Raw genomic sequence first — 27,736 nt, forward strand, 5'->3', positions numbered from 1 at the left:
TGCATCAAGTCCTCCTTCAAAGTCTCCCAGCAGACTTTGAAGAAACTCATGGTGAATCCATCAGGCCCAGGTGCCTTGTCACCATCACAGTGTTTGATTATATTTAGCACTTCATCTTCACTGAAAGGTCTTTGCAACCACTCTTGTTCCTCTTGGGATATTCTAGGACAATTCACATACTCAAAAGAAGGCCTCCATAGCTCTGTTTCAGTATAGAGTTTTTTATAGAACTCAATCATATTCAACTTAATGTCTTCTGGCTCTTTGACCTCCTCTCCGCTGATTATTAGTCTGTCTATATTATTATATCTCTTGTGAGCAGTAGCCATCCTTTGGAAAAACCTAGTATTGTTGTCTCCCTGTTTCAACCATAGAATCCTAGATTTTTGTCTCCACCTAGACTCCTCAATTTTTGCTAGTTCTTCCAATTCTACCAAAATTGTAGCCCTCACCATTAGCTCATCCTCTGTCAACTGTCTTGAATCTTGTGCCAGATCAATGTCACCTAATTCAGATAACAACTTGTTTTTCTTAGTGCCTAGTTCCCCACCTACTTGCTTACTCCATTCTTTGAGTTTCTGTTTCAGCAACTTCAGTTTCATACTGAGCTTGTAGTCAGGGCAGCCTTCAACTACAAACTCACTCCACCAACTATCAACTAGCCCCTTGAAACCATCCACTTTGAGCCACCAATTCTCGAACTTGAAGTAGAACTTATTCTGCCACCAGTCCCCACATTGTAGCATAATAGGGCTATGATCAGATGTCACCCTAGGCATTAACGTCTGCCTTATATTTTTGAAGGTTTCTTGCCTCTGGAGTCTTGTGTGATAAGAAAATCCCGCCTAAACTTAAAGGTAAGTTCTACAGAGTGGTAGTTAGACCGTCCTTGTTGTATGGAGCGGAGTGTTGGCCAGTCAAGAACTCACATGTTCAGAAAATGCATGTTGCGGAGATGAGGATGTTGAGATGGATGTGTGGGCACACTAGGAGCGATAAGATTAGGAATGAGGTTATCCGGGAGAAGGTGGGAGTGGCCTCGGTGGTGGACAAGCTGAGGGAAGCGAGACTGAGATGGTTTGGACATGTGAAGAGACGGGACGCGGACGCCCCAGTGAGGAGGTGCGAGAAGATAACTTGTTTTTCTTAGTGCCTAGTTCCCCACCTACTTGCTTACTCCATTATTTGAGTTTCTGTTTCAGCAACTTCAGTTTCATACTGAGCTTGTAGTCAGGGCAGCCTTCAACTACAAACTCACTCCACCAACTATCAACTAGCCCCTTGAAACCATCCACTTTGAGCCACCAATTCTCGAACTTGAAGTAGGACTTATTCTGCCACCAGTCCCCACATTGTAGCATAATAGGGCTATGATCAGATGTCACTCTAGGCATTATCGTCTGCCTTATATTTTTGAAGTTTTCTTCCCATTCCCTTGAATATAAGAATCTGTCTAACCTGGCTGCACTGTGGTGGTTTGCCCCTCTGAACCATGTAAAATTCCCACCTTTTAATTGAGGGTCGTGTAATTCCATCTCCTCAATCCAGTTGGAAAAATCTTTCATCACATTTGTGATCCTACTGCATCCTCTTCTTTCTGCCATGACTCTAACTGTGTTAAAGTCTCCACATGTGACCCATGGACCATCACAAATAGTTCTAACTGCAGCTATTTCCTCCCAACAAAGTAGCTTCTCATCCCTGGTATGGGGAGCATACACTCCAGTGAGGTACCAGGTATAAAGGTTTTGAGTTGATACAAATTCATAGGTGATGGAGAATTGACCAGCTTCAACTAAAGTCCCTCTCCAAATTCTGCTGTCCCACATCATAAGGACACCCCCACAGCTACCCTCAGCTTCCAGGTAACCACATTTCATCCATCGGCATGACCATAATTGCTTAGCCATTGCTTCAACTTCCTTGCTGATCTTTGTTTCTTGAAAGCAATAGACATCCGCTTTCCATTTTTGCATTAGACTCTTCACCATTATTCTCTTGTTTTGATCGTTTAGCCCCCTTACATTCCATGTCAATAGTTTGACTTTCATTTAAAAGTTAAACTTAAATTCCTCCCCCTGCTCCTGCTGCCTTCCACTTCTTCATTAAGGCTGGATTTTAAATTTTTCAGTTCATTTTTCCCAATTCTACTCTTTGGAGTAGACACTGCCTTACCAGACCCCTTATTATCCAACATTGATTTCCTCTCATCGATCTTCATTAATAGGGTTATGGTTTCTTTTTCGAAGCCTTCGAAAGCTACCCCATAGGTATTGCTCAGCTCTAGGATATGAGAGTTGACCCAATTTGATGCTTCTGTCTCGATAATTTCTTGAGAACTTGGGAATTGAATATTGACTGGGTCAACCTCATGAATCTGCTGTATCTGCAAGTTTTGTTCTGCCTCTTGCATGATATTAGTTGTTCTTATTTTTTCGGATTCTTTTCTTGTCTTGGAGCATTCTTGATTACGAGTCGTTTCCAGGTTGGAAACATTTTTCGCATCCCCTTCTTTTTGCCCCATCGTGTCTTCCTCCACCTTGGCTTCTTTTTCCCAGTTTTTGAAAGCTTGCAGGAACTTAGATGCCAGGTCTTTAATTTCTCTAAGATCTTTCTCCCCCTTCATGCCTCTCTCACGTGAGAAGTCATTTAGACTTTTGGGCTTTTTAGTATTATCAGTTAGATCTGGCTGTTTGTGATGTTGATTGTGTTTTGGGCCTTGATTTAATAAGGGCGAGAACCGGCCCAAATTTGCCATCAAATTTGAATTAGAAGTGGGCCCAAGTCCTTTGTCCTTTACTGCCACCCCACGTGTTTTAAAGCTGGCTGCCCCATCAGTCCTTCTATTAGCCACTGGATAATTCCTCGAGAACTGCTGGATAATAGGGGGAGACTCACTTTCTTCTCCAACAACGTATCTCGCCGGCAACTCTGTCCACAATTGCATGGAGAAGGAAATTCCGGCATTGAGGATTGTCACCTCCTTCGGGATCCTCGAACCGTCGCCTTCAACCCTAATTCTTGCCCATTTAAGGTGATTTCTTAGTTGCGTCTCTTCCTCTGTTTCGACCCAACTCCCGTAAAAATCTCCGATGGATTTGAAGATTGTCTGCGACCATAGATGAAGTGGGAGGCCAACAATTCTAATCCAGGTCGAGCTTGACCCATTCTCTCTGTTTGATGCCACTATTGTTGGTGTCCACCAGTCCAAACGGACTTTTGTGTTACACCAGATTTTCCACCCACCATCTCGTAGGTATTCAAACCGTGAGTTTGTCTCCAGTTCTTGTTGGTCCAACCCCTCACTTCCGATAGGGTAGGTACGGTCATATCCCTTCCTTCAAAGCTTCCAACTAAGCTTCTCTGTAGGACTTCATTATGGGTATTCGGGGCATCATTAATGCGAATAATTTCCTGATCCTTCTCCTTCATTAATGTTGCTCTAACATTAACTCCATCTCCTTTACTGTTTGACCATTTAAAGCTCCTAACCGCCTCTGCAAAAGAGACATTGCTATCCACTAGTCTCTGTTTCATTCTGTTTTCCTCCACTCTATGTCTAGCGAGAAAACTCCCTATTTTATCTGCAAAGATGTCCCATCCTGAGTTAAAAGACAACTCAGGGATGATTATAACGGACCTCCTTCTACCTCTTATATTTATCAGGCTAAAGTATCTGCCGTGTTTGTTGAAATTCCTAGCACAGAAAATTTCCGAGAGGGATTCTGTTTTCTTCCACCTTCTGACGGAATTTCCTTTTTCCTTTGAAGCTTCCTGCAAGATTTGGGTGATCCATATCATAGACCTCTTGCTAAAGGAGGTTCTTGTGATGACCCTTCTGCTCCTTTCCGTCCATTCGTACCATTCGCCAGCTGTATCGCTAATTCTCTCGATGTCAAAAGACTTAAAACCTATCGCAAAATAAATATAGTCCATAATAGAGGAAGGTTTAACAGAAAAAGGATGAAATTGAGGGTTTCCGGTGATCGGAAGGACCACCGAAAAGGGGATGATGGGGTGAAATCTAAAACATATTTTGGGAACTGTGAGGAAGATGTAACAGAAAAAAGATGAAATTGAGGGTTTCCGGTGATCGGAAGGACCACCGAAAAGGGGATGATGAGGTGAATCTAAAACATATTTTGGGAACTGTGTCTAGGAGAAAAGTTTGACTCAATGCATCTCACTTGTCATATATATATATGTGCCACCTAGACCTAAAGGTAAGTATTATAAAGTTGTTGTTAAATCGATTATGTTGTATGGGGCACGGTGTTGACCGATCAAGAATTCTCACGTCAAAAAGATGCAAGTAGCAGAAATAGGGATGTTGAGATAGATGTGTGGGTATACTAAGAGAGATGAGATTAAAAAACGAAGATATATGGGACAAGATAGGAGTGACACCAGTGGTAGGGCAAGATGAGGGATGCGAAACTGAGATGGTTTGAGCATGTGAAGTGGAGATGCACAGATGCCGCAGGTGCAAAAAGTTGGCTATGGTGGGTTTTAAGAGACGTAAGAGGTAGGTCAAAGAAGTATTGAGAAAAGGTGACTAGACAAGATATGACACACCTACATGTTATTGAAGACATGACCAGATAAGAGGATACATAGATCGAGGATTAGGGTAAAATATGGAAATTTGGATATAAAATATTCTTCTTACATATTCAAACACACTTTGTCATAAAAAACACACTCCAATTTCGCTCACATCCTAATGAGCTACAAGTTAGGCTTAATTCTTTCATGGCAAACTTTTGCAAGTTTGGAGTTTGACTACCAAATAATAACCACTATTCAACTATAAAAAATAAATTTAAAGGTTAATAAGTGTAAATAAGTCAAATAACTTAAGTAAAGCTATAGTATAAAGTATAAACTATAAAGAACTAAATCAGCTCACTTATCTGGTGACCTTGTGCCGGCTCTTTGAGCTTGACCACAACCAAATAGTCCATCCGCAGTTTTGTACTTGGGCAGCTCAGCGACTAATAAATCTTGTATTGCTAAATCGGGGTTTATCTTCTCAACACATGCATGATAATCCCTCCACACATCAGGATGTATAGGGCCATTGTTATGAGTTGTATAAAACAATCCTGGGTTCAAAATATGGCCTTCAGTATGCAAAGACCGATGGATTTGGTCTGACCACCTTGCATCAATAATTTCAAACACTTTCTCATATTGCTTCTTAACTCCACCAAAACCCCGCTTAATAGTTTCTTTGGCTCTATCCATTGCTTCATAAGTATAGCCTATTGGTGGTTTTTTCTCCCCATCCACCAAACGAAGCACTGTTGTCAAAGGACCACAAACTTTAAGTGTCCGAACAACATCATTTCAAAAGTAGGTAGAAATAAGGAGGTTGGCAATTTCTTTCCCCAAAGTTCCCTTTGCAAATCTACTTGAAGTACATTCTGTTGAGAGGACTAGAATTCTCAAGTTTTTCTGTTGTTGCACATAACTCTCAAAGTTAAGAAGGCCGTTGCAAATCATGTCTTGGCTGGTTTCACCAAATTTCTTTCATTGGAGAATTTTCGTATCAAGTACAACAACAACGACCTTTCACTGATGTAAGAATGGATTTTGATGGCCTTCCTAAAAATTGTTAAAGTAATTAGTAGCTAATAAGTATTAAATATTGACTATAAAGAAAGTTAGAGGATACGAGAGTGATATTACCCGAAGCATATGGATTAATCTTGAATATGTCACCAAATATCAAGTAGATGCAATGAGCAGCACATGGAGTCCCAATAAATGTGTGGGTATGCACTCATCATCATGCTTCTTGTTTTAACATTCTACTAGCATTATCGATGACTATCCATTTTCCGATCCAATTCTTTCAACTGTGTTTTAAAACAAGTTGTACATTTTGGTAGAATCGGTAGATTCATTGCTAGCATTAACAAAACCAAGAAATACTCTATCAATTGGAGAATTCACCAAAATATTGATGATCATTTTACCATTTCATGCCGTCCATTTGTCCATCATGAAATGATCATTTTACCATTTCATGCCATCCATTTGTCCATCATAATAGAACATCCAAACTTTGTCCATTGCATTTTATGGTCATCAACAATTTTGTCCACTTTCTTCACCTCTTTTTTTAGGTGAGTAACTCTAACTTTATGAAAGGTAGGAGGATTCATTCCGGGGCCATGTTTTCCTACTGCCTCACTATATTTATCAAATGATTTGTAATTAACTCAATTAAAAGGATACCCCACATCGTATATCCATGATGCAAAAGCACTTGGGGCTCGCTCTCTTGGAATTTTCTTGGTTTCATCAATTCCTGCTCTTTTTCAAAGCCTCCTTTTTGTTGTGATTTTTGCAGAATATAGATTGATATTGCCTTTCGTCGCGTTCTGCCCCGTGGATGATGCACTTCCACTAGAAGATATCTTTTGAGTTTTTGAGGGAGGCATCATTTTACCATATTCATTCATATCATCATCATCATCATCAATATTAACCACAAATTCTTCTGGTTGTCTCACCTGAAATTTCAGACTACTGGCGATTTTATTTTCCATATAAACCCTTATTTCTTCTCTAACTTCCGTGGGACTAGTTGGACATTGTTTTACATTTTTGTTTCCACCCAACAAATGTTGCGTGTGTCGAGTAATACCACCATTATAAGTAACTATACAAAACATACTATAACTGAATCTTTTCTTGGTCCTTGAATACCATAATTCCATCCAATGTTCTTCTTTTTGTTAGCATCAGATGCCATTGTATTCACTATTTATGAACACATAAATACTATATGGTATAAAACTAAATTTAGTAGGGAAGAAATAAATATAGAAGGATTGGTTTTTTTTTTTTTAAATATAGGCAGAAACAGTTTGACAATCAGTTTAGTAGCTGCAAATTGAAAAAGAAAAACAGAACCCTGTGCCACTGGCACTGAAAAACAGAGAAGAGAAGAAGAAGAAGATGAATAAGAGAAGAACTGAAGAAGAAAAAAAAAATGAAGAAGAAGAACGTAGCTGAGTGAGTCGCCACTCGCGACGTGAAGGTCTGAGCAGCCGCTGATTGTTGAAGTCTCGTCCTCTTGAAGGCCAGAGAGTCGCGACGGAAGAGGAGAAGAGATCTCGCAGGTCGCAATAGAGAGAAGAGGATCCCAGGTTTGCAAATACACCAAAATAACCCTAATTTTGCCTTTCAACTATTAAATTAGACCTTTTTAAAAAACAAAACAAAAAGGTGACGCCTGGCGCCTTACCTTGTCGCCTTTCGCCATTTTGAAATCACATCGCCACACCTGTAATAGGCGACGAGGCCTCGCCTCGCCTCTCGCCTTTCAGAACACTGTCTTTGAGAATGGTAATGTTGATAAGCTTGTGTGTTTAAGGTGGCTCATTTGATGAGTTAAGTACATGCCTAGGAATCTATTGCCTAAGGTTGAAGAGTTGGAGTAACAACATAAGAACCTAGGTTCAAATCTTTGCTGAGCACAGAGACAACATTAGGTGATTTTTTTTTATCTGTCCATACCTAGGTTAACAGAGTTATCTAGTACATGGCATCCAAGGGTGTGGCCTAGTGATCAATGAAGTGGTTGAGAACCTTGAGGTCTCAGGTTCAAAACTTAGCGGAGACAAAAACACTAGGTGATTCCTCCCATCTGTCATAGGCTTGGTAGACAGAGTTACCTGGTACCTGTTGCTGGTCGGAGGTGGTAGGCATCCCATGAAATTAGTCGAGGTATGCGAAAGCTGACCCAGATACCACAGCCTTAAAAAAAAAGGCGTTATCTAGTACATGGCATCCAAGGGTGTGGCCTAGTGATCAATGAAGTGGTTGAGAACCTTGAGGTCTCAGGTTCAAAACTTAGCGGAGACAAAAACACTAGGTGATTCCTCCCATCTGTCATAGGCTTGGTAGACAGAGTTACCTGGTACCTGTTGCTGGTCGGAGGTGGTAGGCATCCCATGAAATTAGTCGAGGTATGCGAAAGCTGACCCAGATACCACAGTCTTAAAAAAAAAGGCGTTATCTAGTACATGTGTTGGTGGTGGATAACAAGTATTGGTAGATTAGTTGAGGTGTGCTAGTCGGCCAAGACGCTACTGTTATCCAAAGAAATATAAAAAAGAGGTTAGATCTTGTACAGTTGAATGATTCACATAACATCTTAAGAAGCTATGTTTTTTGGTTGTTTCTTTCTTTTGCATTTTTGTCTAATTGGAGCTGGTTCACATTATTTCTTAGCAAAAGAAATTGTGTGCTAATAAAGTTCAACAAACTGTGAGATCTTTTTGCTTTCTTTTGGAATGTAAATATGCTGTGCGCATCCCTTGTGCAACTGATATTATATAATATATGTTACCTTCTCAAAAAAAGAAGTTCGACAAATTGTTCTAAAAAAATTTGATAGAAATATGAACAGTGAAAAATGACCTGGTTCAAAGTTAATATCGATGATAAACTGAGTTGACTAATATTGAAGGATGAGTTCTCGCAGAACATTCAGCATTTTCATGAATCTATTATATCTCGATTTTGTACATCAACTGCACTATTGCAGCTGCTAGCTGTAATGGTTGTTTAGTAAATTTCTGAACACTCACATGTGCCAGTTATTGAAAGATTCAGCTGACTCTGTTTTCTCCTACAGATAACTAGTGCTGGCTTGTGGTCACAAAATCAAACCAACTATGATGTAGTAAATGTTGTCAATGAAGAACCTATTGATGAGAACCTGAAACATGTGAATGAAGATAGTTCAGTTACTGCTGCTACAAAACCATGGTTGGACTGGTTAAGTGATGGAGCTAAGAGTGGTAAATCTCTATTATATTCAAACAATGAGCCCTCTGAGCCTTCATTGGGAAGTTCAACGAACAGTGAGTCAGTGGGTGATGATGTGGTCCCCAAAATCAGTAAGGAAGTTTCACGTGCACGGTTTTTCATCTCGCCGAAGGAATCACTAAAAGCAGCTATAATTCGAATTGGCCAAAAATGGCATGGGCGCTTGTCTTTCATTTGGAGAGTTTCCAAGCGAGTCCTTGGAGGATTATGGGTAAGTTTGGATAAAGTGTAAACTTGCTCGGAAGAATTCTTTGCATCTTCTTTGATACTTTGTTTTGGCATATTATGGGATTCCCTTATTTGAGGAACAGCAAAGTGAATACTGTTATGAAGTATTAACATCTTGTTGTGCATCGAATTATGTCATCTTTTATTAGTGTTTTAGATGTAAATGAAGATCCTAGGTCATATTGAGTGGTCTTAATCCTAGATTGTGATATTTCCCCATTTAACAGACTAGAAATACACTTAGGAAGACTAGCTTTACTTGTGGATTTCCCATGTATTTATTGCTTCACATGCAACTCTTTGTACTTGGTAGACTAGGTATAGTTATCTCTTATGAAGAGAGTTAATTAAGAAAATGAAAATGAACATCACATACCTGCCTACTTCTATTACCCAGATGTTTAATGATGTTTCTCATTGTGTTATAACATTGCAGTTTTATGCATTTCTGTGCTTATCTTTTGGAAGGGTTACGGTATGTAGAGAAGAAGGTGATAGCTATTGTATTTTTCCCAATTTATTAAAATTCTACATGGAAGGTTTATTGTGTTAGTTATTCTTAAGGAACTGGGGAGATCAGGTGTTGTGTTGTACCTTCAGTCACAATTTTTTTTACCCGCAACATAAGTTGAGTTTTTATTGAGATATGCATTTGAATAAAAGATTTTGAAGTTTGAATGTAAATTATAAATTCACATTGTAAAAATATGATTGCTTTGTTTCATCTTTCAGTTTCGGTTGCTCTCTTCTGCACATTTTGGGTTCTGGATTATGGCAGGTCATTGATTGAATTGCAGACTAGTGCCAACGTTTGCCCTATGTTTTTGTTTTTTTTAAAAAAAATTAGGGGTAGGGGAAAGGGAAATGGATGGGGATTACAATGTGGGGAATCGAACCCTCACCAACAAGGTGGGAGTTCAGGTAGCCAACCAACTGAGCTACTAAGATTACCCTATGTTGTTTTTATGAAATTGTCTAGAACAGCTATCACCTAATTGTGTTTTAAAGAAGTTTTGTTTGAGTTCTATGATTACTGACTGATAAGAACGTCTAACTTGGGGTTTACTTTGCTGATCATATTTATGGTAGTGCTTGGGCTTGAGACATTGTGTTGCTAGATATTAAATACCTGATATTTTTTCAAAAGAAATGATGCATTACTTATCCTGTACACTCTTATATATAGGTGACATCCAACTTGGTTGCTTTCACTATCAAGTTTGGTTCTACCCGTATCTAATTATGAGCTGTTAGTTTTTCAGTCAAATTTAATAAGCAAATGCATATTTCGTTTCTTTTCAGTTTTTCCTTGTAAATTTAAGAGCTAAGCACATTCTGTTGCTGCTTTAACGTGGTTCTCAGATTAAAGTTCCATGTGCAGGATATTGCTGGTATACATCTACATATTGACATTCCTAAGTTGCTCAAGACGCTTCACTTGGACAAGCTAAACTCTTATGCTGGTATCTATCTAACTTTGAATAATTCTGTGCAGTACCTGCAACTATATAATGAGCTAATCTTAGTACAGGAAAAATATGAGTTTCTTTTTATGCCATTTCTTCCCATTATTGGATGGCGAAAAAGGTTACTGAGTTGGTATTTAACTGCTCATTTTTTGAATGTTATGTAGAAATTGAGCAAGAAGAAAAGACTTCTTTGTATTTCAGTATGTCTTTATATTCCATAAGAAGAGGTATTATTCAAGTGAATCCTAATCAATCAGAGAAAGACAATCAATTACAATAAAAGGAAATATTCTAATCCTATGATGATTACTCTAGAAAAAGGAAAAGTAAAGTCTCCTAAAATCATGCTAATTAATTAACACAATCAACACTCCCTCTCAAGTTGTCAAGTGGGAGCAAAGATGTAGCACATGGCCCACTTGCAAACCAAAGTATGAAAAGTCCTTTTGCTGAGGCCATTTATAAGCACATTATCTAGCTGTTCGTTTGACGGTACATGAAGCAAACTCAAGGGGCCCCTAGTAACTTTCTCTTAAATAAAGTGTCAATCAATTATAATATGTTTTGTTCGCCTTTGGTTATGTTGAACAGGATTCTGAGCTGTACTGATTACAACTTTGTTGTTGCAGTACAAGACTTTCCTTTTTCAGACAAGCTCAATTCTTCCATGCAACTTTTGTGGCCAAAAATGCTCACTAACACCCTAGGCCATAGCTCTATATTTTGCTTCCTTACTTGATCTTGCAACTACACTTCGCTTCTTACTTCTTCAAGTAGCTAGGTTCCCTCTTCCGAGTGTATGATAACCGGATAAGGTCTTCTATCATTTAAATATCAAGTGAAATCCAAATTAGTAAAAGCTTGCAAGCCTTGCCTTTTAATAAAAATTCCTCTTTTTGATCCAGCAACCTCAATCCCCAAGAAATAACTTCCCTAGATCGTTGATTTTTTTTTATTTTTTTTTGTGTTGACAACTTCAATCGGGTCATCTCCTGAGATTACTATGTCATCAACATAAATAATGAGAAGAGTGTTTACCCTATTGATGTCTTATGAAGAGGGTGTGATCGACATTACTTTGTTGTAATTGAAAGAGAGCAACGCATTGGAGGATCTATCAAACCAAGCTCTAGGGGATTGCTTCTTTATGTACAAGGCTCTCTTCAGTTTGCATACCTTTCCCTGACATTTTTTAAATCCAGGAAGCTATGTCAACTCAAATCCAATTGCATCCTCCTTTACTATAGTATTGATTAAGCTATATAGGACCGCAAATCAGGAAAAGAGATCTCGATCAGATTGATATTCCAATTTTCTTCTTGAACGTATTGATTTGATCCCATGAGCGGGACCAAGCATGTTGCCGCCTAAAGCAAAACCCCATATTTCTTCTATAGAATCTCCTAATTGTTATCTCCTAATTGTTCCAGAGCAACTAGAAAGAAATTCTTTAACCAGAAAGAATTTGGTCAAGATATAGGATACCTATCCAGAAGTTTTTGCAACTCAATTATAGATGATGGAGTCATCAAGTTAGAACTTCCAGTTATCTTGGTAGAAATTTGATATCTATTTTTCTGCCTCAACAAATCATTTTTTTCCACCAAGAATCGTGATATCTTTCTAAGTAATTGTTGGTCTCTTTATTAGCTCTTATTTGTGGTGCACAATCACCTGGAATGTAGGTAGTGGTTATGATCGATTTGACAAAGAAGTAATTATTGGAAAAAAGCATTGGACAACTTAAAGGAGAGAAAACTCGACCTCTTTTTGAAGAAAAAGGGAGCCCTAATTCTTCTAGGGAGGGAAGCTCAGGTAGCAATTGCTTTGATACCATGTAAAATTTGAGAAAGAAGGAAATACTTCTTAGTATTTCAGCCGTCTTTACATCTCACGAGAAGGAGTTCTTAATTATGTTTAGGTGGTACTTTATTAGTAGACTCTTGAGGCAAGTCTCCATTACATCCATGCTACCCCAATGCGATGTGTGACATCATTGTCGATGTCCCTACTTTCTTGGATTATAGACTCAAGCTCTTAGGAATAGTCTATGTCGCAAGCCTCACTTCCACGTTTGCTTCATCCAATGCAACACTGAATTTGCACTCCAAATATTCATTTTGGTCTTGCTCAACCTGAACCCTTTGGACTCCATAGTTTGTCTCCAAACCTCCAACCTAACATGAAATTTATCCTGTGTCTCATCAATCATTATTATGTCATCCGAGAATAACGTACACCATGGAAATTCCTTCTGAATCGACTGCATCAACTCATCCAACACCAAGGCAAATAGGAAAGGGCTAAGAACTGATCCTTAGTGCAACCCCATCCCAACTAGGAAGTGCTTCGAGTCATCTGCCACCATTCTAACCGGAGTCTTGGATCCATCTACATGTCCTTTATCATCCTAATATAAGCGATCAGAGCTCCTCTAGTCTCCAAGCACCTCCGGGGGACATCCCTCGGGAATTTGTCATATGCTTTTTCAAGGTCAATGAATACCATATGTAGGTCCCTCTTCCTTTACCTATATTTCTGCACCCCTCTCCGCACAAGATGTATAGCTTTAGTAGTTGACCGTCTTGGCATGAATCCAAATTGATTCTCAGAAATGGACTCCACTTTCCTCACCTTCATCTCCACCGCTCTCTCCCAAACCTTCATAATGTGACATAACAATTTGATACCCGTGTAATTATTATAGTTTAAGATATCACCCTTGTTCTTGTACAATGGAATCATTGTATTCACCTCCATTCGTTGGGCATTTTTGTCGTCCTAAAAATAACATTAAACTACTGGAGCCATATTCACTAGTAAATCCAGATCCTATGTCTATAATGAATCTAACACATCAATAATAAATACAGGATCACTAGACCAAATTTGGTTACACCAAAAAACACAGAATCAAGATACAAACAACTTGATCTGTTCTATACTATTCTCTACGTTCTCAAAATACATATCATTCCTCTCTTCCCAAATTGTCCACCATATGACGACTAGTATGATTCTCCACCTACTTCTGCTCTTTGCCTGAATCCCAACTTCTTCCCAGTTTTGATGAAGGAGGGCCTCTGTAACCATGGCTTAGACCAGGATAAAACTTTGAGGTTTATGAACAACCAACCTCTAAAGCTGATTGGGGATCGTGTCTGATAGCATTTTTCAATTCTATAAGGAATTTTAGACTTTTGTAGTAAATATATTGTTTAGAATGTTCTTAATTATTTTTGATGACCGTCTTGTCCGAATCAGCTTTCGCGCACCTTGACTAATTCCACGGGATACTTGCCACCTCCCACCAGCAATAAGTACCAGGTAACTCTGCCCAGTAAGGCTAGGACATATGGGAGTGTTTTCTTGTTTCAACCTGAAACCTCAGGGTTATCAACCACTTTATTGACCAAAAGGCCACACCCTTGGGTGCAATGTTCTTACATTAGCAAGCTTGATTTTCCTTATTGAAATAAAGAGAACATACCAAGATTTTTTTCTTTATTTTTTTTTTCAAAAAAATATAACAACCTTTCTTTTGCGCATAATTTTGTCGGAAATAAATTATTTTCTTAACCTTCTTGCTGTCTTTGGTTCAATTTGTTTTTTTAAGTGCTGAACCATTATCTTCTGGCTCTGCTACCCTCCATTCTATCATTTGTAGTTTTGATGAATTGTAGCTTTCATTCTAGGTTTTTTACTTACTTACAAGATGCTTATTTTGCAACTATATAGAGGTGACTATATCACAGACTTGGGTACTTATTTTGTGGGAAGGCACTTCATTCAGATAGGCCTTAAATTTGACATACATCTATAAGGTTAAATTGTTTTGACATGTTAAAGTTTCTTGCGTGTCTTTTTTCATACAGTTTTAGCGTAAAATAAATTTTCATCTTCTGATTCTACACTTATAACCCCTTCTTTTCCTTTGGCTCCCGTTCTAGTGGTTTGTTAGTGATGTATTGAGTAATTAAACATGATATGTAGTAACGAAATTCAGCTTGGATCAGATAAAGCTGGCCAATCGGATATTCAGCTCCAAAACCACCCACCAAATTTGTATGGAGCTTGATATACTTGTATCTGATCACACTAGGTATATTGTTGTTGCTTGATATACTTGTATCCCTATTTCCTCGTGGTTTGTTCACGTCAATACAATGATGGGAGTGGAAAACTCCCATCATTAATATAAAGGAGTAGGAAAAGGTGAAAGAAGGAAAAGGTGAAAGAAAGACTGGTTGAAGAAGAGGGGGAGGAATTAGCAAAGACTTGGGGAGGAAATATATGAATTGGACTATTTTCATGGGCTGACCTACATTTTAAAGACCATTGCCTGTCAGATACGTCGTTAAGCACCTGTAATCTTAATGTACGACTTTGGATTCCTTGATATTTATGTATCTCTATATAACTCAAAGGCATGCCTGTAATATTACTTCTGTTGCTTGAGCTGAATGAGGCTGCTACAGTTATTGAGGGATCAAATTCATGAGTTAGGGGTCGTTTGGTAGAGTGTATTAGTAAAAATAATGCATGCATTAGTCTTGTGTATTACTAGTACCTTGTTTGGTACTCTTTTCCAACCTATGTATAACTAATACACTCTATAGTGTATTAAGGTGTGTATTGCTAATACCATGGATTTCTAGGTATTAGCAATGCAATGATTTTAATGCATGCATTAGCATGATTAAAGACGCAATTGCCCCTTAAAACCTTTTTTACATCCTTTCCACCATAATAGTGGAGGGTATCTTTGTAAATTAAATTTATTATGCAATGCATGCTATTTTTTTATGCATCAAACCAAACGATGCATAAAAATAATCTATGTATAATTAATGCAAGCACAACTAAAAACATGTATTGCTAATGCAAGCATTACTAATACAGTCTATTTAACATTATTCTTATACATTCTACCAAACGACCCCTTAGTTGTTTAACTGTTGTTGGTGGTTTTGTTGAATTATCTTGTGATGGTTGTGATCTTTATTTGACCTGGTAGTGCAGTGGCTTGAGACAAGAAGCAATGCATTTGAACCTAATTATTTATACACCAAAGAGAAGGTACTACTGTTGCTTTGTGGTCCTTACTGTTAATTTATGCATCTTCTCTCAAGTTGTTGATGAAAAGCTAAAGTTTGTCTTGTTGTAAATTCTTGGGTATTACCATTTATTTTTAGGGTTACTTGTTACTGCCCGAGGAAGCTAGATTGCGCCATAACATTCGCACAATAAACATAAGCATCTCTGCTCGGCATTCCTGCTTTGGTAACAGGTCAGTTCATACCCCTTCACTAAAAAGGTATCACTTGAATACATGAATTTGTGTTCTATAATTTTCATTTCATGAAATGATTTTTTAGTGCTTCCCTGGGTCCTGCGTGAACGCAGGATGCTTCATACACAAGTCTACCCCTTCGATATGAATTTAAGGTCATAAAGGCAATGACTATGATGGCTGTAGCATTTGTATAACACCCTCCCAGGGGAGGACACCACTTAGCAAAATTAATCTAATAAATAGAAAGTATAACATTTTTCCTTTGTACCTATGTTATAAAATAGACCAACTTAATTTTTTTTTAAAAATAATGAAGAATCCCTTTATTAGATTTGAAAAAGAGTTCAACTGTTCTAATGAATATTTAAGGAACTAATTTACACATTCTAAACAGTCAACACTGTTTATTAGTGTAAATAGGCCCATGTGAGAAATATACGAGAAAAATATTATTGAATTGTGTATCTACATTATTATATTGAGATACTCCCTCCGTCCACTATTAATTGTCATACTTTCCATTTTTAGAGTCAAACTATAAACACTTTGACTAACATTTTACAATATATTTTTTCATCATATTGATGTGCAAAAAATTGCAATGTATAGTACTTTTCATATAGTTTTTGAATATCTAATTTTTTTGTTTAAAATATCGAATTAATGTAATCTAATTTAACTTTGAAAATTAGTCAAATTGACTTGCGAAAAGCGCAACATGACAAATAAAAGTGGACGGAGGGAGTACTATTTATAGATGCTATATTACAAATCCTTTCCCAAGTAGTATTCTATATGTTTTTCCTGTTCCTATTCCTATTCTAACAATCCTCTCAAGCGGGTGCATACAAGTTGTGTGTACTAGGTTTGTTGCAAATGTAATTGATATGAGAGCCAATGAAGAACTTGGTAAATATATTTGAAGGTTCATCACTTGACTTCACAAATTTTGTAACAATATCTCCTAAGAGTATCTTCTCTTACAAAGTGACAATCAATCTCAATGTACTTAGCCCTTTCGTGAAATACTAGATTTGGTGCGATATGAAGGGCTCCTTGGTTATCATACACAAATTCCATATGATTGATTTCTCCAAATTTTAGTTCTTCAACAATTGTTTGATCCAAACTAGCTCACAAGTTGCTACAACCATTGCTCGATATTATGCTTCTGCACTAGATCAAACAACCACACTCTATTTCTTACTTTTGTAGAACACCAAATTACTTCCTACTAAAACCCAATATTCGGATGTAGAATGTCTATCAGAGGGTGCTCCTGCATAATTAACGTTTGTATATTCAATGATATGCTCATGACCTCGATCCTCGAAGAGTAGGCCCTTACCTAGAACTGGCTTTATATGTCACAAAATTCAAACAACTGCATCCCAATAACTATCATAGGAGAAGTCATAAATTGACTTACAACACGCTCATAGGAAAAGAGATGTCAGGTCTAGCCACCGTGGGATAATTGAACTTTCCAACCAGTCACCTATACCTTCCGGGATCACTGTGTGGCTCCCCTACCCTTGTAGGAGTTAGCATTTGGATCCATAGGAGTGTCAATGGGTCTACACCCCATCATTTTTGTCTCCTCAAGAATGTCTAAGGCATACTTGATCTGGATTGAGCAACTTCCATACCTAGAAAATACTTCATGCTGCCGATGGAATTGGTGAAAGAGATGTTGCTTCAAATTAGTGATACCATTTTGTTTATTGCCTGTGATAATGATGTTGTCAACATAAATCACCAAATAAATATATAGATTCGGTGTAGAATGTTGATAAAACATAGTGATCAACTCCACAATGAGTCATGCCAAAATCTTGAATTACTGTGTAGAACTTTCCAAACTAAGCTCGAGGAGACTGTTTAAAATTGTAGAGTGACGTGCACAATCGACACACAAGGCTTCTAAGTTCCCCTTAAGCAACATAAGTAGGTAGTTACTCCATATAGACTTTTCCCTCAAGATCACCATGTAGAAAAACATTCTTAATGGCACCCAAGGGTGTGGTCAATGAAGTGGTTGAGAGCCATGAGGTCTCAGATTTACACAGTAATTCAAGAAGGAGAGGTGTTGTCTCAACCATATAAGCTCACATGTAGGTAGTGCCATAGCTCGATATTTTGCCTTTGCACTTGATCTAGCTACGATAACTTACTTTTTACTTTTCCAAGATATTAGATTGCCTCCAATTAAGAACACAATAACCTAAAGTGGACGGTCTGTCAGAAGGAGATCCTGCCCAATTTGCATCAGAATATCCGACAATGTTGGTGTGTCCCTTATCTTCATACAATAAACCTTGTCCTGGAGAGCTTTTGATATATCGCAGGATGCGAATCACTGCATTCCAACGACTATCACAAGGTGATTGCAAAAATTGGCTAACTACACTAATAACAAATGAGATGTTTGGTCGTGTTATCGTAAGATAGTTGAGTTTGCCAACAAGTCTCCAATATCTGCTACGATCTTTTAGAGGCTCCCCCTGTCTTGGAATAAGCTTAGTATTTGGATCCATTGGACTGTCCACCTGTTTGCAGCCCAACATACCAGCATCTTCCAAAATGTCCAAGGCATATTTCCTTTGAGTAATAGCAATACCATGGCCAGATTGTGCCACTTCAATGCCTAGAAAGTATTTCAACTTGCCCAAATCCTTAGTCTGAAAGTGACTTGAGAGGTGTTATTTGAGTTGAGCAATACCTTCATAATCATCTCCTGTGATAACAATATCATCAACATAAACAATTAAAAAGATATATTTGCCATGAGATGAATGCCTATGGAATATTACCCTTCGGGATGTCCCAGTGGTTTGGGCTTGGGACTTCCATCTTGGAGGTCTCAAGTTTGAAACCCCTTGCCAGCGAAAGCAAGGGGTTTGCCTTCTGGGTCGAGCTCGTCGCACCGGGCTTGCTTAGTGCGGGTTACCTCTCTTATGTGGCTTGCGAGCTATTGCATAGGAGCGGGGGTTTTACCCTGTGCGCACCCAAAGGGTAGCGGCTGCGGGTTTCCCTTGTCATAAAAAAAAAAAGAAAAAAAAATGCCTATGGAATACAGAATGATCATCTTTTGTTCGGATCATTCCAAAATGTTGAACAACATCTCGAACGCGACCAAGCCATGCTCTAGGAAACTGCTTGAGACCATAGAGAGATGGACGAAGTTTACAAACTAGTCTAGACTCCCCCTGAGCAACAAACCCTGATTGTTGCTCCATTTATACCTCTTCAACAAGTTCTCCATGTAGGAATGCATTTTTGATGTCCAATTAAAAAAGGGGCCAATGATTCGTAGAGATGAGAAGACGGACATAAGCCATCTTGGCAACTGGTGGAAAGTGTCTCCATAATCGATGTCTTAAATTTGAGTGTATCTAAGTAGTCTTGCTTTGAGACGATCAATAGCTCCATCCGAACCTACCTTAATGGTGAATACCTAACGACAACCAACTGTGGTTTTGCCTTCAGGTAAAGGAACAAGCTCCCAAGTACCATTATCATGCAAAGCAGTCATCTCCTCAATCATAACTTGACGCCAACCTGGATGAACCAGTGCTTCTGCCACAGTCTTAGGAACTTTGACCGATGATAAGCTAGTAAGGAAGGCATGATATGAAGGTGACAAACGATGATAACTTAAATAAGAGTAAACAGGAATTTGATTGGCAGTAGTTCTAGTATCTTCGCGAAGAGCAATGGGAAGATCATCGGATAAGTGCTCGACCGAAGCAGAAGACATTGTTGGAGCAGGTAATGAGTTACCAAGATTGTTTTGTGCACCTGTATCAGTTAGAAGTACCAACTGGATTAGCAAGTTCAACAGGAGGCTGAGGTCGTCGGGAATAGACCTTAAGAGTTGGAGGTGGAGCTGGGGTTGGAATAGTTGGAATGGAAAGAACTGCTATGGCCTTTTGATTTTCCGTATTATGAGAAAGATGCGGAGAAGTCTCGAAAAAAGTAACATCTGCAGAGATCAAGTACTTATTGGTAGAAGGATCAAAGCATTTATAACTTTTTTGTAGATGAGAATACCCAAGAAAGACACATTTAAAAGCCTTGTGCTAAAGTTTATCTTTTCCCGGGGTAAGGTTATGAACAAAACAGGTGCAACCAAACACACGTGGAGGAAGAGGAAACAAATTTTGGTCCGGATAAAGGACTGAGTGAGGACTCTGGTACTGCAAAACAGATGAAGGCATGTGATTGATTAAATAACAAGCCGTAATAACAGCATCACCCAAAAAACGTATAGGGACATGATTGTGAATGAGCAATGTTCGAGCTGTTTCAATTAGATGCATGTTCTTTTGCTCAGCAACTCCATTTTGCTGAGGAGTATGTTCACAAGAAGACAAGTGCAATATGTCTTGGGATGACATAAAATAAGAGAGAGAAGTAGAGAAGTATTCTCAAGCATTATTACTGATTAACTTCTTAATGGAAATGCCAAATTGATTGCGCATTTCAGCATGAAATTTCTGAAAGATAGAGAATAGCTCAGATCTATTTTTCGTTAAAAATAACCATGTGCACTGAGAATAGTCTGACATGACTTGGACCCCATATATTCGAATGAACAATTTCAACATAGAGGTGGCCCTATTATTGACGCGTTTGGGAAAGAGGAATGAGTGTGCTTACCACGCTGACACGACTCAGATTCTAACAAAGATAAACTAGATAAATTGGGGACCGTCTTTTGCAATTTCAGGAGACTAGGAGACTTGGATGACCCAATTGACTATGGAGCAATTCAAAAGAAACAACAGAAGTGAAAGCAACATGTGGTTTTGGGATAAAGAATAGGTACAATCCCTGTGACTCATGTGTCCTTTTCTAATCACGTGCCCCGTACTCCGATCCCGCACAAAACAAAATCATCAAAGAAGGTTATAGTGCATTTTAGGTTTTTTGTTAATTTGCTAATGGAAATAAGATTGTATGGACTTTCAGGTGCAAAAAGGACTGATTTTAAATGTATGGAAGGCAAAGGATGAGCTATACCTATCCCTTTTACAATCGTCTTTGATTCATTCGCCAAAGTAACAGTAGAGAGAGTAGAAGGGGTAGTAAGAGTAGAGAGTGTTTTTGTCACCAGAAATATGGTCAGAAGCACCAGAATCAAGAATCCATTGTTCCTGAGACGAAGACTATGCAACATAATTAGAGGAGTTATTAGGTTGTATTGTGCAAGCAATTGATGATTGTTGCCTTGATTTTTAATACTGAAGGTAGTCATTATAGTCTGGTCCAGTTAAAGTGATAGATTGAGATGATCCATCCAATATGAGCCTTTTTTTTGTCACAAAAAGAAGTATTGGAGAAAGAGAGAGATGAGATTTGACAGTTTTCTGATATTGTTGATTTAGCAACCAGTTCATCAATCCCTCTATTTTTTTTTTCAATTTTTATTACTGAAATAGAAGAACATTCCGAGAAAGGGCTAAAAAACCAATAGCTCTGATACCATGAGAAATTAGAAGAAGAAAAGAAGAAGAGATATTGGGAATTGAATTGATTGATCATTCCCTCAAGTTGATGGGATTAAATAACTTGTTACAGATAATGTAAATAAGGAAAGAAGATAATAAAATATTACACAATCTAGTAATTGCCTAATTAAAGAGATTAGAAAATATTCTCATATCTAGATTATTTAATCATACCATATTTAAATTTTTTCATATCTACACTATCCAAATATACCATAATTAACAACAACCATAGATAGAAAAAAGGTACACATGTTATTTTAGCCTTGGGAGAGAAAGTATCATTGTAATCTAGCCCAAATATCTGAGTATACCCTTTGGCAGCAAAGCGAGCCTTAAGTCGATTAACTTGACTATCTAGACCAATTTTGATGGCATAACCCAACAATAGCCAACAATGGATTTGCCTAGCTTCCAAGTACCACTTGTATGTAAAGCAGACATCTCGTCTATCATAGCTTGCCTACACCTTTGTGGGAAAGTGCTTCACCTATAGTTTTAGGGATGGAAATATAGGACAAAGATGATACAAAGGCATAATGAGGTGATGATAGACGGTGATAACTTTACAAGTGAATCATATACTTTTTTGAAGTGCAATTGGCTGGCTAGGAAAAGGCATGTCCGTAGTAAGAGCAAGGTCTGGCGTATGACATGAGTCATCTAGGCCTAGTGCTGGATGCGGAAGACGATGATAAGTTAGGAGTTGTGGCATTGCTGGTGGAGATGTAGAGTAACTGTAGATTTCTCAAAAGCCGGTATAGGTAAGAACTGAGATATGGACAAAACCTCAGAAATATCAACATGATTAGAAGATGTTTAGTAAGGTTGAGATTCAAAGAATGTGACATCGGTTGACATAAGATATCGACGAAGATCAGGTGAATAGCAACAATGCCCTTTTTGAACTCAAGAGTAATCAAGAAAGACACATTCGAGAGCATGAGGGGTTAATTTATCTTTTCTTGGGGATATGTTATGAACAAAGCATGTGCTCCCAAAGACACGAGAGGGATAGAGTACATGTAACTGAGGAACAATATGGAATAGAGAATCTGATTCTGAATGTAAGATGAAGGCATTCTATTAATTAAATAATAACAAGATGTGAGGATTGCATCACCCCAAAAGTGCAGTAGAACATGGGATTCAATGAGAAAAGTGCGAGCAGTCTCAATGAGATGTCTATTCTTCCTTTTTGTTGAGTGGTGTACGAACAAGATGTCTAGTGAATAATTCCTTAGTGAATCATAAATTCCTGAAACTGGTAGGATAAGTATTCTAAGGTATTGTTACTACGAAAAGTATGAATCGAACAGCAAATTGATTTTGTATTTCAGGAAAACTTTTGGATATAGAAAATCACTCAGAATGATCTTGCATTAAGAAAATCCAACTACATCTTGAATAATCATTAATGAGACTAACAAACTAACAAAATCCTAAGGTTGGCTGATTCTAGTAGGACCCCAAATATTAGAATGAACTAATGAAAAAATAGACAGATCTGGTTTTGTGGTGTTTCCGTGGTCACCGGCAGAGATAGAGAAAGAAAGTGTTGCAGAGAGGTTCTTGCATTCGCCGGAAAAGAAAGAAGAAGACCAGAGTTTCTTGCATTCGCTGGAAATGAAAGAGAGAAGAAGAAGAAGACCAAAGCAGTAGTTTCCTTATTCAGTCGTAGTCGCCGGCCGGTTTTATTACTCTGAGGAGTTTGCCGGAGATCGTTCTTGCCGAAGGTTGCTGGGAGATTGCAGGTTACCCAGCGGTTGTCATATATTGAAGAAGAATTCTCATCTTTGTTTTATCTTTTATTTTTTTCCCCTGTTTTATTTCCCATTTTATGTTACTCAGCTTGTTTTGTTATCTCTTAGAACAGACGTGGTGGAAAAACATGGGACAGGATTATGGCCTTACAATGCAAATAATGTTCCCTTCCCCTTTTTCTCTTTCAACTTCTTGCTTGATTAGCAAATCTTTCACTCCTGTGAGTACACTTTTGCTGTAACACCAGTCATTCATCAAAAATTATAACTGCAAGGATTCCTTTACCCAAAATCTTCCTTTTCTTTCTTATGCCCTCTTATTTGTGATTACGACTTGGTTGGTCAAAGTTTGTTACTCTTATTGAATTCAGTTTACATTTGAAGATTTTAATACAATTGAGTTCTGATAACTTATTTTAGGTAAAACTTCATATTTTAATGGAAAACTTCTTTTTTTTTATCCAGGTGGCAGCAGCTTCTTATAAACAGACTTGTGGGATATGACACTATATTGATGAATAGTTTGTTGAATTCTCCTGGTGAAGGTATAAAGTATTCAAGACCTCAACAACCTTTTGTCTGTTTATCTGCCCTCACTTGAGTAACAGCATATCCTGAGGTTCTGTGTTCCACTGCTATATTCCATTACATTGGCCATATTACTGTATGATAAACCAGGAGGCCCCATCTGCATACTTAAAGCTAGAACAAAATAAGTAGGTGACAGTTTCGTTATAAATGGAAAAATCAAATCATACTTGACATTGTGTTGAACTAGAACCAGAACTACCTGCACAAATACTTGGTTTGAACAGCTTGAAACGTATTGTGACTGGTTTAGGCAGCTTAAAGAAAAGACTTGTGCGCAATTGTAGAATGAAAATTTATGGTTCAACACAGTTGCACACTAGTCGCCTCATATTTGTCGCCTACATTTGACATTGAAAAGTCAGTTTTTGTACATAAATTACATCATGTGGAAAATCAATAATTTCCATACACTACAATCAAATAATTACTATGCCTCAAAGCCGTACTATATGAATCTTCTATATCCATGAAAAGATCCTCTATTTCAAGTGTGCTCATTTGGACTAATATATTTGAGAAGGTAAAGTAATTTTATAAATTAGATCAGCGCAAAGGATGTGCTATTGGGATGTACCATTAGCAAAAGAACACTCAACAAAAGTGTGCCCTGTCTAATCTTGTAAAGAGTCTAATGATTGTAGAACTGTTTCAGCCTCATATGCATGTTCCATCCTACACCATAAGCAAAACAAAATATACAGTTACACTTTATCTTGTTGGTAGAGCTCGCAGAATCTTCAAAACATCTTCTATTTGGGATAATTTCATTAGAATACTAAATATTTTCTTTCAAGACATATTAGCGGTTCTCTAGAATCAGTGTGTAAGAGTCCTTGTGAATATTCTAGAATATATGTAAATATAGTAGGTAGAAGGGTCGAGCTCGTTGCAGCGGGCTTGCCTAGTGTGGGTTACCTCTCCTGTGTGGTTTGCGAGCTATTGCATAGGAGCGGAGGTATTACCTTGTGCACACCCAAAGGGTAGCGGCTACGAATTTTCCTTGTCATAAAAAATAAGAAAATAAATAGCAGGTAGCGTAATTAAGTCGCTCGGCCTCTCCAAAAATGTTGCCACATCCTTGTCGGATCCTTTAAAAAACACTATTTTTGAAGGATCCAACACACACCCGTTGACATTTTTGAAGAGTCCGAGCAACATAGGCGTAATCTACTCCTATTATAATTAGGTACCGACATGCCTTTCCCTACATGCACATGTATGCTAACTAGACTATAAAGTCATTTTGAAGGGAAATCACATTATGGCTAATTTATGAGTTTTTTACACAATTTCTCTGAAGTTTGGGGTAAGTCCATTTTCCTCGAAATATCACAATGGAACATATTTAGTCATTCAAGTTTTCAAAAATTAAGTATGTTTAGTCTTTAGTAGAATGTCAAACTATGTTTTTTAAAACTGATGGAGAAGGCCCCCAAGGCCTAGCTCAAGTGGCAAAAGGTGGAGGATTTGTGGCTTAGGTCGCAGGTTCAAGCCCCACACCATGCAAAGCGAAGCCCGGTATTTAAGTGGAGAAGGGTAGAGGGGCGGGCCCATTATCCACCGAGTTTAGAAGGCTGTGATTGGTCCAAAGGGGGGGTCACAGACGGATTTCTCGGTTATCAAAAAAAAAAAAAAAAAAAAACTGATGGAGAAGTCACTTTTATAACCTCAACTCTACTCTTCTTGAGAAAAGAGCCAAAAAAACTCTTGTTTCTTTTATCTATAAAAAACACCCCACCTTTTTTTTCTTCATCATTGTAGAACAAAGTGTCACACAATTCTTCCTTCACATGACTACACCATGGACCTCTTCTACCTCACCCCAGAGAATCTTACACCTAACTCCTATTTTTAGTCATCTTTACATTCCTTCATGATCTATATAAATTCACTCATAGAGACAACACATACAAAACAACATAATGAGAAATATATGTATATAATAAAGTAGAAAGAGCTTTGCGATACACAAACAACCTTCTCATTCTTATCACAACCGGGAGAGCAGACTAGCCAAATACACACACATTCACTCATCCCCAAAAAATGACATACATTTCACATTCCTTCACTCCTTTTCTCCATACCGTAACAATAGAGACATGCAAGAGCTTACCATAGTGACAATTGGTGCCCACTTTCCCTCTAATTTCAGAGTTTATTCATCACATCCAAGTAGAAAGCTCTTAGAGGCACTCATTCATACTCTGACACAAATACCCACACCCATACTGAGTTAGTTGAGAAAACATACATTCATCTCACCAGAATATGACACATAACTTTCCACTACAAAAGAGCCGACACAATTAGCTTTGACTCTTGCTAGTGTGTCTTTAGATATGAGCATAAGATGATCATATGCATTGCTTGTGACTTTCCATCTACATGAGTTGTCTCATAAATACTCTTTCAACAAACAAACTTTATAATTAAAGTAAAAAAGATCAGAAGTGCTCAAGTTTATATTTTAGGGACAAAGTAGACCTACCCACAATGTTTGGGACCAGTTACTGTGTCGGTTCAGCAGAGTGGTTTCACCAAAGGTGTTCTTTCCGATTTGTATGCATTTCACTCTCTGCTAGACCCTTTGCTCCTACCAAGCACCTAAACAAGAATTCTTGAATAATAAATAACAATATTTACGATCAAGAAGTACCTAATTATGTTTTGGATTGGCCATGAAAGGAGAAGTCTAGAATGCCAACAGGTGCTTGTTATATTGAATTTACCTGATAAACATCTCGGGACATTGATTAAGTAAGTCCAAAATGACACTTTCTTCTGACCCATTTTTTTTACCTCTTTTTGTCACTCAGAAAAGACAATCAAAGCGACCTCCTTGAATTCAAGCAATCTTTTTGTAGGTGTTTGTCCTCAATTCAATTGGGAGATTCAAGTATTGTATATGTCATTGGTCCGATTGTTTTTAGGAACTTCCCATAATAACAAACTTGCAAAATGGGTTTGTGTTATAAACTCTTTTTTTTATGTGATCGTCAACCTATCACTACTCCCTCCTTTTATCTAGGCTTGGAATCAATATGCGAAACTCACATAGGCAAAGTTGTTCTCCAAACTCTCAATGACAACATACCTTGTGAAATTCCACAAGTGGGGTTTGGGGAGGGTAGAGTGTACATAGATCTTACCCCTACCTCATGGAAGTAGAGAGGCTATTTCCAAAGGGCCCTCATCTCAAGTGTAGCAAATCAAAGTAGTAATGAAAAATGAAAAACGGTAGTGAAGAAAGCATGCCAACTAATAGAGAAGAAAAAAGTAGCATCCACAAAATAATGTGATCACCGAAACACAATAAATAACAAATGGTAACAGATAACAAAAGCAAAAAATTACATGAATAACACTAATACTACGATTGACACGGTGCTCAAGACCACCACTAAGCGTAATCCCGTTGAAAAGCAAGAAAAAGCCCCACTGCCTACTCTAATCTTCTACCCTAATTCACGACCTCCACATCTTCGTATCTAAGGTCATCTCCTCGGTAAGCTGAAGTTGCGCCATGTACTTTCTAATTACCTATTCCAATGCTTCTTTGGCCTACCTCTAACTCTCCTCGTACTCCCTGTATCCAACCTCCCACACTTCCTCATGGGGGCGTTTGCACATCTCCTGTTTTTTGATGAACTAAAGGCTTCCATTGCTTGCATCAAGGAGATGCATACGAGTTACAAAAGAGTGTAGCAAAAATAACTAAGAAGCTCCATTACAAACATTATACTAAAGACAAGGAACTAGCAAAGTTCAAAAGGGTATCTGGGGAATCTATAGGGGACAAATAAACCCAACTATACAGATACAAAATGCATTTAGCTCTTAGAGATCGGTAGGTAGTTGATATCCCATCAAAGTATCTTCTATTTCTCTCATTCCATATACTCCCAACAAATAGTTACTGGTATGATCTTCCATATTATCTTGATGGGGCTATCCACTTTCCATTTGCTCTAGCTTTCGAATGCGTCTTTGATGTTTTGTGGCATGACCCATTTGAGACCAAAAAGT

At 38.0% G+C, this 27,736-nt stretch overlaps 1 protein-coding gene across 1 annotated transcript in view; it reads left to right on the forward strand.

The window, feature by feature from the left end:
* Window positions 1–27,736, forward strand: part of LOC102588763 (uncharacterized) — a 41,696-nt gene that overhangs the window by 3,108 nt on the left and 10,852 nt on the right. The window contains exons 3-7 of the mRNA XM_006363690.2: window positions 8,654–9,058; window positions 10,457–10,538; window positions 15,562–15,623; window positions 15,740–15,834; window positions 23,582–23,661. Coding sequence (XP_006363752.1) covers window positions 8,654–9,058; window positions 10,457–10,538; window positions 15,562–15,623; window positions 15,740–15,834; window positions 23,582–23,661 — 724 coding nt within the window. The remainder of the gene's footprint in view (window positions 1–8,653; window positions 9,059–10,456; window positions 10,539–15,561; window positions 15,624–15,739; window positions 15,835–23,581; window positions 23,662–27,736) is intronic.

The sequence above is a fragment of the Solanum tuberosum genome, unplaced genomic scaffold, assembly GCF_000226075.1.
Source record: "Solanum tuberosum cultivar DM 1-3 516 R44 unplaced genomic scaffold, SolTub_3.0 scf00460, whole genome shotgun sequence".
Taxonomy (NCBI): domain Eukaryota; kingdom Viridiplantae; phylum Streptophyta; class Magnoliopsida; order Solanales; family Solanaceae; genus Solanum; species Solanum tuberosum.